Genomic DNA, 18398 nt, shown 5'->3' with positions numbered 1-18398 from the left:
GATTAGTTCAAGAAATCAGCTTGCGCTGATAAATACCGACTGCCTTGTTGTTAGTCTGCCAACTTTATCATGGTGAAGTTACCGTGAGGAAAGGCATAAGGTCCAAAGAGCACTTCAGGAACCCACCATGTATCGGAAACGTGCTAGCGAGGCTAGAGGAGTCTTAACACATTTTTTCACTTGCCGCAACATACAAATTGACTTAATCACAATTACACAATCACGTGAAGTGGTGATTGTCAGTTTCATCAGTTTGGGGAAGCAGCTGACAGGTTTATCTTTTGTGTGCAGCCGGGTGGCCCCTATGGGTCAGCACCGCCCTCCCGCAAGGAGGTGGTGTTTCCGCCGGACAGTGTGGAGGCGGTGATGCCCGTGGCGACCAAGCGCCGGCGGCTCTATGCCAAGGATGTGAGCCCCCTGGAGGCGTGGCGCCTCATGATGTGCCTCAAGTCTGGCCTGCTGGCAGAGAGCACCTGGGCCCTGGACGTGCTGTCAGTGCTGCTGTACGACGACTCGACCGTGCTCTACTTTGGCCTGTCCCACCTGCCGGGCCTCTTGGAGACGCTGATGGAGCACTTCCGCCGATGTCTGTCACTGGTCTTCAGCACCTGTGATGACCTGGAGCTGGGCTACGAGTCCAAGGCTGAGAAAGAGGAGGTGTCCGAGCCAGAGCGGCCCTGGTACCTGCTCGACAGAGATGCCCCGGTGAAAGACCCACTCGAAGGCCTCATTGTACCTACTCAGATCGACATCTGTGACCGCATGTCTGTGTTGACGGGGCCCAGTTTCACTTGGCGGACACGGTGTGGCAAGGCAGTGCGTACCCGTCCTGATGACGATGGTTCGCTACATGTGGTCGACGGGGAGAAGCGCTGGGATGTGCACGAGGGCTTCACCGCCTCGCCAGAGCACTGGCAGTTAGGGGGTGGTGAGATTACAGCACACATCCAGACGTGCTTTGAGAGCGACACGAACAATGTGCGTTTTGTGCGGCTGTTGACACCATCAAAGAAGAACGTCGAACACAAGGTCAATGCCTCGCCACCGAAGGTGGTAGCAACAACAACAACACCAACAACAAACCAGGACCAGTCCCGCTCCAAGCTTTCAGAGCTGCTTGCCAAGCAGAAGGCAGCCAACTGCAAGCGAGATCCTGTGGTGCTGATCGAGGACATCCGATCGAAGATAAAACTGGAATCTGGCAGGGTGGACCATATCAAGCAGGAGGTAAAGGAGGAACGGCATTCGAATGACAGGAAGCGAGAGGAGGAAAAGGAAGAGGCTTCCAAGAAAGTAGAGGAAAACAAACCAGAGGCAGAAGTGGTCCAGGAGAGCGAGACCAAACCAGAGGAGACGACGACGACAACACCAGAGGCTGTTGAGAGTGAGAAGGAAGAGGAGGTGGTGCTCAGTAAAGAGGGTGATAGTGAGTGTCGGACCGAGGAGAAAGTGTTTCCAAGGCTTAGGGAGGAGCGACCGCGAAAGCGGCCTCTTCCGGAATCTTTGGAGGAGGAAGCGTACTGTCGTGATGAACCTTCACTGTGTGTGGTGTCTGAGGCCCGGGAGGCCTTGGGGCGCCGATGTGTGTGTATCTCGACGCTATTGCGCAACCTGTCATTTGTGCCCGGCAATGACGCCGAGATGTCCAAGCATGCGGGTCTTTTGGTGGTGCTGGGGCGTCTGCTGCTACTACGACACTGGCATGCCCCCCGGCGGGGTGCACCACGCCACTTTGACCAGGAGGAGAATGCCCTGGATGACCACTGCAGTTCGCTGCTAGCGGAGCGTGAATGGTGGTGGGACTGGCTGCAGGCACTGCGTGAGAACACCCTCGTGTGCCTGGCCAACATGGCAGGACAGCTGACCCTCGCACCTTTTCCCGAGGAGATATCATTGCCCCTGCTGGATGGGCTTCTCCACTGGGCGACGTGCGGATCGGCGTGTGCACGGGACCCGCTGCCTCAGAGTACACTCAGCCCCCAGCGGCTCGCCCTGGAAGCCCTGTGCAAGCTGTCTGTGCAGGAGTCAAATGTAGACCTGCTTCTTGCCACGCCCCCTTGGAGCCGGACCGAGGTCCTCCTCGGACAGCTGGCCCGATGGCTGGGCCGCGGACAGGACCAGGTGCTTCGCGAGCTAGCTTTGGTGCTGCTTTCGAACGTGGCGCCAGCAGGAAGCGGTGCGGCGCGTGCGGTGGCACTACAGGGACCGTGCCTCGCCCACCTGTTGGCCTTTGTCGAACAGGCAGAGCAGAGTGCCCTGCAGGTGGCCAATGCGCAGGGAGTGGCAGCGCTACGTGACAACCCCGAGCTAATGGGCACTACTCTGGACATGGTGCGCCGTGCAGCTGCCACCCTGCGCTGCCTTGCTAGGGTGCCCGACAATCGGCCCCTGTTCTTGCAGCTGCAGCCACGCCTTCTCGCCCTGGTCATGTCCCAGATCCTGGACCAGGGTGTTGCGGCCATCCTGGCTGATGTGCTCTTTGAGTGCTCACAGCAGGTGCCGACCTCCTCCTCCTCGTCCAAGTCGGCAGCGGTCCCCTCCTAGGATAGTGACCACCCCTCTATCTTTCTCCCTACCCCAACCACCCGCTATTTATTATTGTTTCGATGACCCCCGCTGTAGATAGGCCCCCACTGGGTTGATGACGACCCTCCTTCCCCTGCTCTAGCTCGTGGACTGTTGTGGGCCAGAGGGGAGCAACCCCTTCTCCCGTCGTGGTGATAAACTTGTACAGACATGCTGCTCTCTCGCCCACCCTCCTTGCTGCCGGCCTGGCGCGCACACACACCTCCTCTCCCCAGGGGACGGGGGCAGCCGCTCATTTCAAGAAGAAACAAGGGGGTGGTGACGGTGACAAGCGGCCCCCTTGGCCCGGGACGGACAGACGTACAAACGGACTGGCTCGTGTCGATCTGATGATTATGTGTGTGTGTAGGGTCTCTTTTTCTTTTATTTTTAATTTTTTTTTTGCGAGTGCAGCAAGCAACATCATCCTGTTTTTTTTTTTTTTTTCCTCGTCATTTGATATGGTATGAAGTGTGTGTGTGTAAGTGTGTGTGCGTGTGTGCCGAGCTTTATACCTTGTACATGTCTGACAAAATGAGTGAGCTGCAAATAAATGTACAGGTGAGAATTCTCTTTTCCCCCCTTGAAGAAAACTGATCCCTCGGGGTTCATGGCACTTGTTCTGAAGAGGAAAAAAGGCGGCTGTGTAATTTTTTAAGACAGTTTTCTTTTGCGGTAGAGGTTGGTGCTTGGCATTTGAACAGTCCTTTTGTTTTACTTTATTTTAGGTAACTCTGTCGCCCGGTAAATAAATTCCTACTGTTTACTTGCATCGTGTTGTATTTACTAGTCAAATGAATCATTGCCACAAAGCTAGTAATGATAATTTTTTTCTCTCTATCTTTTTTTTTTTTTTGAACGACGTGGGGGAGGGGACTTCTTGACTTGTTTTAGGGCTCCTCCTGTGCTTAAATTTTTGCTCTCTAGGAGAGTCTGCCATAGTTCTTGCATTTGGAGGTTGCAGCAGGGGCAGTGTTGTTATCAAATGGACTTCGATTTTTTTTTTCTTTCTTTCTTTTAATTCTTCATTCTGCCTTCCAGCAGCCATTGTTGCCCCCCTGTCATGCGTCAAATTTTTTTTTTTTTTCTCCATGTTCGCTCGCTCTCGTCTCCATTCATTCCTAGAGTGCCGCACACGGTGGCAAGAACAAAAGCACAATGGTACTTACGCCAAAAATCCAAAGTGAGGATGGCCACAGGACTTTTGACTTTTTTTTCTTCTTTTTTTTTTAAAGATTCTTCTGCGAGACGTGAGAACTGGGAGGGGCTGAAAAGACGGCTTTGTCTGCAATGCAGAGTTTTTGTACTTCTGTGTCCAGAGTATTCCAGGGCTTGGTCAAGTTTTTCTTTATTGTGGGGATGAAGTTGTACAAAATGTATGGAAAACTTGTAAAATAAAAAATGACTTCAAAAATGTGCTTGAAGTCTGTCCTTACTGTGTTCCTTTGAGGCACAAGTTTTGTGCAGGCAGCCTCACCTTGGACCTTGCATGTATAGTTTCCTATTGAAGCTACTAGCTGGCGCTGCAATCATTCAGCTACTAAAGTCTTGGCTACCGTGGTAATGACAGGAAGTGCATGAATTTGTCTGGTCTTTGTGCTTGTGGCTTTATTCGCTACACCTAGGTTGGCCTTTATAGGTCTAAGCTGTGAAGAAATGCTACTTTTCAAAATGCAGTAGGCAATAGCTGTCTCTGCACTTCCGTAATTCCTGTGAAATGTTGCTTTTGTAACGGAACGCCTTGCTGAAAGTTATAAATTTGCAAAGTCTCAAAGCTGTATGAGGCCAGAAGGGATGAAGCTTAGGCAAATCTATGTACTAACCGATTTCTCTGTGTTGGCTTACTTGCAGCTCCTTTTGCCCCTCTTGCTATTTTGCCAGGAAACTACACTTGAGGAGGAGCCTATAGCTCGGACTCGGCTTTGGATCCCTATTCAAATAGGGATCCAAAGTAGCTGTTCAAAGTAGCTGCTGAGTAATATAAGTTTTGCATTCTGATGGGCTGTAGCGAGTAATGGTCATGGGATTTTCGTTTGGCAAGCTCACATATACAGCCTATGCGAGTCTTCAGCCAATGCGAATGATAGCAGTTTAGCTGGAAGCGTCTGGCCTTCTTAGCGACGTATAACGTGGTCCACTGCCGAACTTTTGTCTACTACCATGGCTGCCAGGAACTGGGATGGAATCTTGCATTTTGGCCCTAATTTTGTTTGGTAATGCAGAGTTCATGAATTTAGGTATTCGAGAAATATTCGTATATAGAAATAGTGACTACAGTCGACTTCGGTTAATACAACCCTGACGGGAACGACGAAACTGATCGCCGCTGATTCACTTGGCAATATGTGCCTTTAAAGTTAGCTTCGAGACAATACCTTAGTTATGCCGTGACACATACTAAGCGGCGAAAGGTGCTGCAATTACGGGACATGTCACGTGTTCCTTAATTTACAGACGCACATGCGCCGTCTCCAGTCGCAGTACGAGCACCGAGACGCCCAAGTTTACTGGCACGCCTTCAGAGCTTTGGGTAGACACCCGCTCTTTCGTTGGCCCTAAACGTACCCTCGACTTTCGGAGTTTTTGAACCTGCCGCCTTAATTTTCGCTAGCTTTCCCTAGACGGCATATTTTCCCCGCTTATTGGTAAACAACGTGTGCGCGCGCGTAAAATTAGGGAGTGCGTACTAGGCCCCGTTTACGGTCTGGTATACGAGGCAAGCTTGGTGCACTGAGCCGTGCTCCCTCAAGGGCTGCAGAAGATAGCGCTAACCTTTCCTTTTCTCATAATGAACCACTTAGCTAGGTGGTCGAAACGAGGGCTTAAATCGTCACTAAAACGCCAGTATCGGCTCTGAATGGCTGCCAGTGTGCTTGTTTGGCGACTAGGTGCTCGTACTGTGATCGGAGACAACGCGTGTACTATGTCCCTAGGGAGCGGCCCCTGCCTAGGTATGCTTCTCCGCATAACACGGCTTTATTGCAGGGAAGCTGACTACTGTAAGTTATTTGGCGAAGGCTAATTTTGAGATCGAAATAACGGAAGTTTCGGCGCGTAAAAATGCATGGGCGCCTGTCGGGATCAAATTAACCGGAGTCGAATTAGCGGAAATATACTGTATTCAGGGGTGGGACACTTGCGCCAATTTGGTACGAAAGCAAATTCTTCCGCCAAAATGCGCCAAACACAGATAATTGACCGAAATTGCGCCAGCACGCCTTCGACATGTGTACAGTGTACTAGAATGACGTGTGCTCCGGCAGTGGCCGCGAACACCGAGCGCTGTCGTAGCTGCTGTGGGAACGGCCAGAGCGGCCGTATTTAGAGTGTACTATAGAATACGGTTGAGTGGGCCGAACGGCGCGGCGCTCCCTAGCTGAGGCGCAAAACAACGAAAAGTAGGCTGAGGGCGCTCTGAGCGAACTAGTTATAAAGGGAAGCGCGTGCTTCAGTGGGTTCAGCGGGCGGGCGTCTCTGTCCCCAGGTCTGGCATAACGTAAAACTATTCCAATCTGTTTTTATGCCCATATGGGCAAGGTCTGAACCATGGTGGGCTAATGGAGGATTTGGTATAAGAAGGCGATGTTTCGCCCGAAAGGGGAAGCATCGATTGCGATGGCAAATTCGTAGACGGCCAGGTGAAGTGAGGATAGTAGTTTTATCGGTCGTATAAACTTCTAAACATTCGCTTACTAGCTAAATTAACAAGCATTGTGTCACGAGCGCACAAGCAAACATGAACACGTGTCATTCGATCACCGCGCGCACTCACTGTCAAAACGCTGCAGTGAGGAAGCGCGGCATCAGCTAGCTTGCTAGCGAATTGACCTTCTTGCTGCCTCTCGCCTTAACGCGAATGAAGTGCCGAAAACAACACGCACGAAGCTATCAGCACTCGGCGCGCACTGTCCCGATAGCAGATCCCTTTCAAGATAGGGCCCGCGCGGCCGTGCCATACGGAACAGCCCCGGAGTAGAACGCCCCCTCCCCCGGGTGCCTTGCACGCTATCACGATTCTTACACCGTGCGCGCTATGGAAGGCGACGCGCTTCCTCCCCGCTTTCCACCCTTGCCCGCCATCGTCGGCTCGCCCTCGCACGCTTTCACTCGCACGTGCACCATACGGCGCGCGGAGTCGATGTTATCGTCCTTGGGACTTAAACGGGACATCACGACGACGGCAGAAATGCGCCTGGGGTGTCCATATAATTGCTATCGCAATAAAAACAGATTGGAATAGTTGTACATTATACCAGAAAGTTAAGCATTAGGTGCTTTGGAATCGCCGTAGTCTATTAGGTAGAAATGGCTTTCAATAAACCACAGTATTTCATAACTCTGTCTTCTCCATACGGTCTGTTATTAAAGCGTATTTTCAGGAACTTCGCCCACACTGTCGAGGCGTTAAAGAAAAATGTATTTCTGAAAACCGTCTTGGGCTACTTTTCAAATTTTCGGACTCAGTATTGGAGAATGCATTTCTTTTGTCATTGCAACCACCAATGAAAAATCTACAGGTACTATTACCAAAATTTGCATGCACTAGAACGTTTCACTATCAGGGTAATGTGGTTCAAAATTTAGCTTAAGACGTTGCTTAAGACAGTTGCAGTACAGCGCTCGTGTTGGTTTATTCTGTGTACCGTCGCGGTTTCGAAGTGCGCTGCCACATTCAATATTCGATTATTTCACCAAAATTCAGACTAGCCTGCTCCAAATTGCTTCAAAATAAAATTTAATCTGCTCCAAATTGCTCCAAAATAAAATTTAATCTGGTCCAAGCTGCTCCAAAATGCAATTTTGCATGCTTCAAACTGCTCCAAAAAATTGCCCCAAAATTACTTTGGGCAGTCCCACCCCTGTGTATTCGATATTAAGATTGGATTGGACAATATTTGGGCCCCCAAAGAGCTTTGCGGGTGTTAGCGTTGGGTAATGCAGGAGAGAAGATTTTTGGAATAGGGTTTTGCGTTTGCGAATAGCGTCTTGTGCTTGCAGCGCCACTACGGTGTCAAAGAAAAACTATTATAAATATTAAAATAACTATGCCATTTTATGATAAGAAGAGTAATGTTGACTTTCGTGATTTTGCGTTTAATTACAATTGAGAGGTTATTCTATTATCAGCAAGCGATTTGTTGTGCTTAATTTTGAATAACCAACTTTACGTGCCTTCACCAGCCAAGCTAATCCACGTTATGCCTGCGAGCCATGAAATCGATAATCGAATTCGGAATCAACGGCGTCTAATGAATCAATCTTCATTACACACGTCAGTTGTGAGAAAGCGATAACCGCAGTCACTTCTCATAACTTACGAACTTCACGCGTTACCCCTAACCGAATCAAGCCCAGTTTGGTAGTCGGAGAGCCGTCGCTTCGATGGGTGCCGCCATGTTTGTTGACGCAAAGCTTTTGGGGCAGACCTTGGGGCTCCCGCTAAATCGGGGAAATAGCGTGCCCAAAGGAGTACCCAAACGCAGTTTGCGTCTCGCGCATGCGCAGTGGTGTCGACACTATTTCTTTCGGGCTACAAAACGTTTGGGGCCCTTATTCTAAAACTCTACGAAGGCACAAATATGTAGCTCCTTGGGATATATATTGGCTGGTGTAAATCGTAGGAGCAACGTCGTCCTCCTCTTTCTCTTCTCCCGCTTCCCTCACTTTTCACTGGCAGTGACACAGCGTAACATTCCTCCTCTCCCAGACGAAGCCCGCCGGGCAAGTCACTCCTGCTTCCTTTGTGTGAACGGCTTCAAACGGGCAACATGCGTCACCTCAGTCTTGCATGAACGACGGCCATTTGAAGTGAGATGTGCAATTGTGTAGGGCTACTTTTCAAATTTTCGGACTCAGTATTACACGTGCAATTGTGTAGTTCACCTCGCTTAGACGATCGAGGAGAACGAACGGCCCGGCATAGTCTGCAAGTAGCTTTTGGCTCAAGCCACGTCTGCATGCGTATTGGAGTCCACAGCCACACGAGATCACCGGGAACGTAGGTAACATGCTGGTGTTGACTGTCGTAGCGTGTTTTAATTAGAGTGGTCTTGTGCGGCCAATGTACGTAAGCGAGCAAGTCGACGAGCCTCTTCTGCGCGACACAAAGTACGTCTCGGCGATAGACAAATCGTCATGTATGACAAAAGGAAAGATAACGTGTCCAGCGCATGACGAGGTTGGTGCGCGTAAAGAAGGAAGAAAGGGCTGAAACCGGTCGTTTCGTGTTTCGCAAAGTTGAAAGCGTACGTCACGAACGGTAATACTTCATCCCAGTTCTTGTGGTCCGAAGCGACGTACACTGATAACATGTTGATCAACGTTCGTTTTGTGCGCTCTGTGAGGCCATTAGTTTGTGGATGATAAGCTGTTGTGTGTCGGAACTTGGAGGCACACGAACGCAGCAATTCTTCCACAACATCGGCAATAAATTGGCGACCACGGTCACTTATTATCACGCGAGGCGGCCCGTGTCGGAGTATGATTGAATGAAGCATAAAATGAGAAACCTGCGCAACAGCGGCGGAGGATAGGGCTGCCGTTTCACAATACCGCGTCAGGTAGTCGGCACACACGATTATCTACCGGTTGCCTCTTGAAGAACGCGGAAATGGCCCGATCAGGTCTATTCCGACTTTTTCAAAAGGGGAACGGGTGTACTGGCTGTAGGTGACCGGCTGGAGCTACCTACCTACCTACTACCTACCTACCTACCTAGGTAGGTAGGTAGGTAGGTAGGTAGGTAGGTAGGTAGGTAGTAAACTTTATTGACGTCCTGAAGTAGTCACCCCTCGTTTTCATGGAGGGAGGACCGCGGGCCGCTCCCACGTCGGGACGGGAAGGCCAAGCCTCACCGCCGCATCGTGGGCCTTCTGGACTGCCTTCTTTGATGGAACCAGTCATGACTCTTGATCATTAAATAAAATGTGTCTTGCGGGATCCCTTGATCCGTGTGGTGCTGTAAAGAGGGACACTCCCAGAGCATATGGTTAAAGTCGCTGTATCTGCCGCAGTCGGGACACGAAGGAGAGACCTCCGCGAAACGACTATGCATAGGGTAAAAAATTCTTCAGTGGGGTCCCATATCGATTAATAGGACGACTTTGACGGCGAAAGCTTTAATGCGTTGATGTCATTTCATTTGCGATTGTAAATAAATAAATTCATTAAATAATTATTTAATTAACTCTTAATTGGTCGTAATTCGGTTTAATTGTTTTCTTACTCACTGTTACGGAGTCTTTAATTGATCCTTATTAGTATGTACTGCTCTTTGGAACTCTTAATTAGTCTTAATTCGGCCTGACCACTCTTATCACGGAGTATCGAATTGATGTTAAGCAGTCTCTATTACTGTTCGCAACCCTTAATTTCATTTAATTAATCGTAATTATTTTAGTTAAATGCATAGGGTAAAAATTCTTCAGTGGGGTCCCATATCGATTAATAAGACGAGTTTGACGGCGAAAGCTTTAATGCGTTGATGTCATTTCATTTGCGATTGTAAATAAATAAATTCATTAAATAATTATTTAATTAACTCTTAATTGGTCGTAATTCGGTTTAATTGTTTTCTTACTCACTGTTACGGTGTCTTTAATTGATCCTTATTAGTATGTACTGCTCTTTGGAACTCTTAATTAGTCTTAATTCGGCCTGACCACTCTTATCACGGAGTATCGAATTGGTGTTAAGCAGTCTCTATTACTGTTCGCAACCCTTAATTTCATTTAATGAATCGTAATTATTTTAGTTAATTAGTTATTCACTTTAGCATGCTTTAATAAGGTGTACGTCGTATGTCGTCTGTGTATTGGTCTTGGTAATTACCCTAATTACTCTTATTTAGTCTTTGGGACTCTTGAATTACGCTTAATTATTTTTAGCTACTTAGTGCTAAATTCATTTTTACATGCTTTATTAAACGGTAGAGGTGTATGCCGCTTTCTGATTTTTGCGACTGCAAGTGTTGTCCGCGATGGTCACATTCCTCGACTAATGAAAACGTTTAAAAGGCGCCGATGCCCATTAACACGCACGCACTAGCGCTTATGCTCCATCGCGTGCACACGCGATGGAGCATAAGTTAGCAAGCTGGGTGCGTGCCAGCTATATCAGGCTACAGATGTAGTGATGGTGCTAGCCACCATAACAGTGTACTGCCAGGTAGGTATTGCACTGCCGCGGAGAGATGAGAAAACAACTTTCGGACAAAATACGGGTGACGTTTATAGCAATAGGGCGAGCAGCGCTGCACTCTTCCTCGAGAACTACATCCCCACGCACGTGCACAATGACTGGCCGACGACATATACCGTATACCTCTAGTTATGCTTCGGCCACACGCTTCGCTGTTCGCATTTAATTTGTCCTCGATGGTACATCTGTTGAGGCACACTAATCGCACAGTTGCCACCATTGTCAGGATGTAGCTGGTGACCTTGTTTGAAATGTTTTGTTAACGCGCGAACGTGTGAATGTGAAAATATGAATTGCAACACTTATTAAAGTGAAATCTTTAGATGGCTCATGGGTCGAAAAATCCGATGTCCGGCGTTACAGCACCAAAATTCAATGGCACCAAAATTGGGGATTGAACCCTCGACCTTTGGTGGGAGTCGGACACACGACCTTTGGTGTTAATAAGTTTGAATCGAATTAAGGCGCAGTTCATTAAGATAAAGTTAATTGAGGCACTCTGACCCACGACCTTTGTTGGGAGTCGATACCACTTGGAGATATGGGCGAACCGGCCACGCCAAGTTGGATTCCAATTGACATGTTGAAGGTAGAGAGTCGAACCCACTACCTTGGGTGTTAATTAGGGCGAAGTTACTTAAGGCCTGTTAATTAAGGCACTCGAACCCTCGACCTTTAGTGTAAGCCGAACCCACGACATTTGGTGTTAATTAAGGCAAAGTTAATTAAGATACAATTAATTAGGGCACTTAAACCCTCGACTTTTGGTGGGAGTAGAGCCCGCAACCATTAGTGTTAACTATAACGAAGTTAATTAAGGCACAGGTAATTAAGGCACTCGAGCCCACAACTTTGGTAGGAGAAAACAATAGGAAGTAACAACGCATTCGAATGACAAATAATTTAATTAATGCCTCGTGAGTGCACAGGCTTCTGCCTTCATCCTCTTCAGTGTTCACTAAAGTGACCGTCAACTTTAATATATGGTTCTAGCGCTCATCAAAATGTGAAAACTGTGCTAACAAAATAGTAAATCTGCATTTTGATTATTATGCATCATTACAAATCCTGCAATGGATAAATGAAAAATAGTGACTTTAGTAAGCACACCAGTGAAACTCACAATGTCATACCAATGTTACTTTTGATTTATACAACTGATAAAGCTTCATTACAAAAATGACCCCCCCCCTCCCCCCCCCCCTCCCCCCGCCAGGCACATGTATGAAAATATTCATGACAAGTTCTAGCTGTATACAAACAGATCAAAAAAAAAAAAAAAGAAAAGCTTACATAAAAACAGATTCTTGAAAATTAAACTTCGCTAAAGCATATATAAGTAACGAGAAAAGGGTGTTAACACTCAGAAAATGACTAGTAGGCACAGTGCCACAACTATATTTATAAAGAATAAAACTGATTAGTAGGAGATAATATCACATACTAATTAATGACCAAAAGTGCATGGCCTGCTTGCCAGCACCTGCTTCTGGGGCCACTGGATTCAAGATAGAAAGCCAGTACTTTCTAGCTATACTTAAAAATATCTGGTAAAAGAAATTCCACACAAGGAGAATCCCGAGATGGAATGTTCATCTTGATAGGCAACTTGCTCAGGCAGCTTCTCACACCACGAAAGTGCCAATAACATAATGCTGCCAGAGACTTAGAGATAGGCATTGCAAATGGGAAATATCCCTGACACTTGAAGAGGAGCGCCGGAAACCAAGCGATACAAGGATGTGCGAAAATGAACCGTCAAAACGTTGCCCTCAGAACATTTCTATAAGCGCTCCGCAAGGCGAACAAACGTACCACAAAAAGCAGTCAGAAGCACAGCTCTAAATTTCAGCATGCAACTGTACAGTTCTGCCTAGTATATACGCACTTGGGCCATGGTCAACCGTACAAAAGTCGAAAAGACACACTAATAAAGAATACGCTGCTCGCGCGCGGACATTGCCGCGCACTTGCGTCGAGGTAGTCGAGGGCCGAGGTACAGTAGCCGAGGCGCGTGTTGCTGAATTGATATCAGTGGCGATGCGAAGTCAAATCTCTTGCGAGCTTAAGCTTCTTTTTTTCTGTATAAACTGCAGTAATACATCGGCAAGTTAAAGATTACGTATTTTGAACAGTGTACTAATATATATAACTGAAAAATAGAGCATTTTTGTGTGAGAAAAAAAACCGACATAACCGAGACCAAAAGCATAGAGAAAAAAGGCTGAAAGTATTGGCTTTTGCCCGCGGTGTACAGCAGCAACGTTACTAGACTTCCAGCAGTGCGTGCAGAGGTCGTGCTAAATTGCAAAATAAATGCGCCCATAACTGAAATTGTGGGCGTTAATACTACAGATGAATCTTTTGAGAATAAACAGATGAATATTTCGCAATTCAGGTACACATTTTCCCTCTCGTAGGATCTCGAACATGCACAGTGATGATGATGCCGAAAAACAAAGTAAATGTCTCGCTGCAGGGCTTGGCTCTTTATTCTATGACAGGGCTGTAACAGGCAGCAGCTTTGCTCTCCTAGCTTCTCGTTGTTCGGCATTAGGGACAATTTGCTTGTATTTCTGCGGCATAGTGCGTGCATCTACTCACAACGCACAATATTCGATCAGTGTGCGAAAGCTTTGAATGTGCAAGAGATGTCCAAATCACAAAGACATTCGATGTCTTTTGGGTGACCCTTGACTGCCACGTACTAGTCGAACATACTATAGATGTCAGCTAGACGTCGTTAAATGTCTTGGATATTTGGTCTTTTGTGGTACGTCCAATGGATATTTGTTGTTTGCTGGGAGTTGTCCGCTTCACAGTCCGTCGTATACGTTGTGGTATCATAGAAAGGCAATCCGCGTCAGCGTGTCGACGACCACTCGTACGAAATAGTGAACACATTCCTGTAGACGAAGGGCCCATCGCGCGAGGCGACCGGACGGGTCATGAAGATTGACCAGCCAGCAAAGAGAATGGTGATCTCTGACGACGGTGAACGGGCGACCATAGATGTACGAGCGAAACCGCTGCACAGCAAATACTACCGCTAGGCATTCTTGTTCCGTCACATGTAGTTAGGTTCCGGCTTGCTTAAAGAACGGCTTGCGTACGCGACGACATGTTCTTTGTTGCTAGAGCGCTGAACGAGAACGGCACCGATGCCGACGCCAATTGCGCCTGTGTGAATCTCTGTTTGAGACGAAGGATCGAAGTGCCGGAGTATTGGCTGTGAAGTGAACAAAAACCTCAGCTGGCGAAAAGCGGCTTCACACTCAGGAGTCCACTGAAAGGAGTGTTCTTACGCAGCAGATTCGTCATGGGTTGAGCGACATCCGCGAAACCGGGTATGAACCGCCGGAAATATGAGCAGAGCCTTATATATATATAGGCGCGACATATACATACATATATATATACGAAGCTACGAAGCTGTTTGACAGATTGAAGTTGCTCGAATGATTCAACGGCTGCCGTCTTCTGTGGGTCGGGTCTAATTCCATCTTTATCGACGAGATGTCCTAACACCACTGTTTGGCGCTCGCCAAAATGGCATTTTTTGAATTCAGCTCAAGACCAGCCTTTTCGATACAGTCGAGTACAATATTGAGACGAGTGTTGTGCTCCTGAAATGTGCGTCCAAAAATTACGACATCGTCAAGGTAGCACGTACATCTCAATATATTCGATTAATATTCGATTTGTTCGAATATTCGCGCACTCCTACTAATCTGAAATGAAAAAAAAATTCATCAGAATTGTTTAGGGTGCGCTCTCAGACTCAGGTTTGTTTAGGCAGAATACATGTGATGCATTGCATACATAAATGCAGAAGGAGGTATCGGAGTCACGAGACTGTAAGCGAGACCTGTTAGACCTTACATAAGGTGAATAACACTGTGATGAACAGAGGTGAACGCAAGAAATTAAGTTATACAGACTCGTCACGTTGACACAGCGACACCATTGGCGGGAAGGGGGTCCTTTGGCGGGGAAAAGTCGCATTTCTCTTGACTTGTATCGGACTATAGTAGGGTAAGGCGGAGCAAAATGAGACACGGGGCAAAACGCGACATTTTGACTTTGCTGGGCTCTATAACTAAGACAAAGAAGCTCTTTTTTGTGGTCCTTTATTTCATCAATAGGTGCGGCTAGTTGTCCATTCCTTTTGATAAAAAAAGTTCTAGATTGTTCGAAGAATTCGTGCGGGAAAAAAAGGCACGGTTGTTGTCAGTGAGCTCGCGACCCGCTAAAGACGGGTGAAATTCAGCTCCCTGAAATTTTCGGAGCCGTGCATGAAGGTACTCCCGCGTCATTTCAGCAACGTAAGTATCTATATTGTTGCTTTGTACCACTAGCTACATGCGGCCAAAAGTTCACTTCTGTAAGTGTCGTGGGTTAAAGGGGGCATTTTTTAATTCTGGCATTTCAAAGGGGCAAAATGCGCCAATAGGCGTTGATTTGGCATAAATAATTTCTTACTAAGCGAATCATTTATTTACGCCCATTATATATTATATTTTCTTGCTAAGGATGGTGCGGGTGCACAAAAGAATGTCATCTGAATTTCGAAAGCGTGGTGTGTGGCCATTTTCCCGTGCTGTTCTAGATGACCCCGAGTTTGACGAGCCGCCGTCCACCAGCGTATACCAGGAGAGAATGTGGAAAACGATTAAGACACTAACTCTGACATATAGCCTCGTCGAGTAACACCATGAACAACGAGAAAATTATTCTGAGAGGCTTTACTTTGCATGAGATTTCTCCAGTGCTGAAATTAAGAAAGACCAAGGCAGGGAAGCTAGCACAGTTCTAACTTCATCGCTTCACAAAGCCAAGTTGAGCATGATTAAAGCCATATGAAACGCCTACGCAGCTCTGTATCTAGAGGACAAGAAGAGACGAAGAAGACTCGTGAGGACAGATCTAGCCTTCATTCGTTGAATGAGCCAGTATAGCGTGGACGTCCAAGAAAGACTGGCGGTGCTTGATCTGCAAGCACTTTGTGGAGCACCACAACGCCAGGCTCTGCTTGGCTTCAGAACGTGCTGTATAAAGAGTGGGTTCATGAAGACTGAGTGGGGGCTCACGGAGTTAATTTCATGCGTTTCTCCTGCAGAGACTGACCTACTTTTTTTTTTTTTTTTTTTTTTGAGACGGCCTCGTTTTGCCCAACGCAGCGCGTCTCATTTTGCCCCGCAGGTTGGGGCAAAATTAGAAATTTGTGACATTTATTCTTTCTTTTTTATTAAACTTTTGAACAGCGGGAACACAGCCATCTTTATGCACCAGATACCTTGTACCCAAAAGACTGTTCCTGTTTTGGTGTTTTATGGTATTGAATGAAATTTAAAAATATATTCACTATTTGCAAATTTCTGTCGCATTTTGCCCCGCCTTACCCTAACTATTTAACCATTATTCGTACGGATACTGTGTTGACTAATCTTACTAGAACGAGCTGGCTTAGCATGTTCGCGTTGATATTAAATTTTAGACAACATTAGAAAGTAAGTTTCTGGGGCCGAAATTACACAGCTCGTAAGATGTTTTCTTCCATTGGCCGGCAGCCGTCGCTAATAATAAGTGAAGCATCAGGATTGGCTGAATTTTTTTCTTATAGTGTAGTGAAGAAGAAGAACAGGGAGCAAGCAGTAGTGGGGCGCTCTCATAGATGTAGGGCGCGAGCGCAGATCACGAGCTCTTGGCGTTGAGACCGTTGCTCTCTGGCGACTGAACTGGTTTTTCGCCTGCCGCTTTCCGTCAGTAAATCTCCTTATCAAAGTGGTGGAGGTGCTGGGTACCCCCTTCAAACCTGGAACTCCGAAGCCGGACGTTGCCCACCACTGCTCCGACAATGCCTGATGACGCCACCCAGCAAGACGCGGCCCAAGCTCCATCGGTCATCGTGTCAAGCGCGCTGCGTCAGCGCGATCCCGCTTTCTTTAGCGGCACCGATGACTATGACGTAGAAGATTGGCTAACGTCGTTTGAAAGGGTGAGCGCGCACAACAAGTGGGACGACGCTACAAAACTACGCAGCGTCCTGTTCTACCTAACACACGTCGCAAACCTCTGGTTTCGTAACCATGAGTCAGACTTCGCCAATTGGACGGCTTTCAAGACGAGCTTCGCGGAAGTGTTCGGTCGCCCCGCAGTGCGCAAGCTTCGCGCTGAACAGCGTCTACGCGGACGTGCGCAGCAGCAGGGCGAGAACTTCACGAGCTATATTGAAGACGTCATTGACTTGTGCAAGCGCGTGAATCCTTCTATGATTGAGCAAGACAGGATAAAGCACATCATGAAAGGCATAGATGACGACGCCTTTCAGATGTTGCTGGCCAAGGACCCACGCACCGTGTCTGAACTCGTTACCTTGTGCCAGAGCTTCGACGAACTACGTAAGCAGCGCGTCCTAGCTCGGCGGCAGACGTCAACAGACGATTCCCTCGCTGCGTTGACCATCGGCGGCGACCACACGGCGCTCCTGTCACAGATTAAGGAGCTTGTGCGTGAGGAAGTTGCTCGACAGCTTTCATTTTTTCCGACCACGCTGCTCCTCCGGCTCCTGTTGCTGCGCCTCTGACGTATGCGGATGCCGTCATGAAGCCACGTCCTCAACCAGTACTAGCCCCTCAACCACCAATTCGACCACCAGCGACGGTGCTTTTCGGGGCGCAGCCACAGTACGCAAATCCTTGGCGCACTGCAGACAACCGCCCGATCTGCTATGCTTGCGGAATTCCGGGTCATGTTGCGCGATTCTGTCGCCGACGCTTCGCGGCGACCACGAATACGCCGAGATATCCAGACTACTCCTTCCGACCTCCCTATCGCACGCAGCCAGAACGAGAGCCTGAAACATGCGCCCGTGATCACCAGCCCACTTCCGATGCCCAACCTTTTGCTGCTCGTCGGTCCCCCTCACCGCGCCGCCGTTCTCTTTCGCCTATGCGTCGTCGGTACAACACTGGTGAGGCGGAAAACTGACTACCGCAGCTTCTGAGGCACGAGCTGCGCCGTCGTCAACCTGTATAAGTCCTCGCTTGTCCCCCGCCAATGTTATTGAAGTGTTTGTTGACGGTGTACGAACTCTTGCGCTTGTGGACACCGGCGCCGCTATTTCTGTAATGAGCCATACGTTTTGCCGTTCTATCCGTAAAGTGACGACGCCACCTTCAGGATTTTCTCTCCGTACTGCGAGCGCACAATATATTCAACCCGTTGCAGCATGTACGGCCAGGGTGCTCATACAAGACGTGATCTACAGTGTTGAGTTCCTTGTGCTGGCCTCGTGTTCCCATGACCTGATCCTCGGGTGGGATTTTTTGTCCCGTAACCACGCTGTTATCGACTGCGCTCGTGCTCAGGTAGAGTTCGCTGTGTTTCCCGAGACGCCTTCCACCCATGTGGCCGGTCCTGGGGATAGAAAGCTTGTCGTCACCGCCGATATTGACCTGCCACCTCAGAGTGCCGTCATTGTTCCCGTTTCCTGTGCCGCCCTTTCCGACGCCACCGTTCTGTTCACGCCATCTGACTTGTTTCGTCGCCGCCACAATACGTCACTGCCTTTTGCCATCCTCGCGCTTCATCAGGAGAATACCGGACTACTTGTTTGCAACCCCAATTCAGGC

At 48.1% G+C, this 18398-nt stretch overlaps 1 protein-coding gene across 1 annotated transcript in view; it reads left to right on the top strand.

The window, feature by feature from the left end:
* The window catches only part of LOC119461373 (trithorax group protein osa-like), a 169290-nt gene extending 165307 nt beyond the window's left edge, over window positions 1–3983 (top strand). Inside the window, 1 exon segment of the mRNA XM_037722667.2 lies at window positions 292–3983. Within this exon segment, the coding sequence (XP_037578595.2) occupies window positions 292–2544 (2253 nt within the window). The 3' untranslated portion in view covers window positions 2545–3983.
* Window positions 3984–18398: the final 14415 nt, after the last annotated feature.

Source organism: Dermacentor silvarum, chromosome 8, assembly GCF_013339745.2.
Source record: "Dermacentor silvarum isolate Dsil-2018 chromosome 8, BIME_Dsil_1.4, whole genome shotgun sequence".
Lineage (NCBI taxonomy): Eukaryota > Metazoa > Arthropoda > Arachnida > Ixodida > Ixodidae > Dermacentor > Dermacentor silvarum.
The sequence above is the reverse complement of the archived record's forward strand: the minus strand, read 5'-3'. Positions and strand labels throughout refer to the sequence as shown.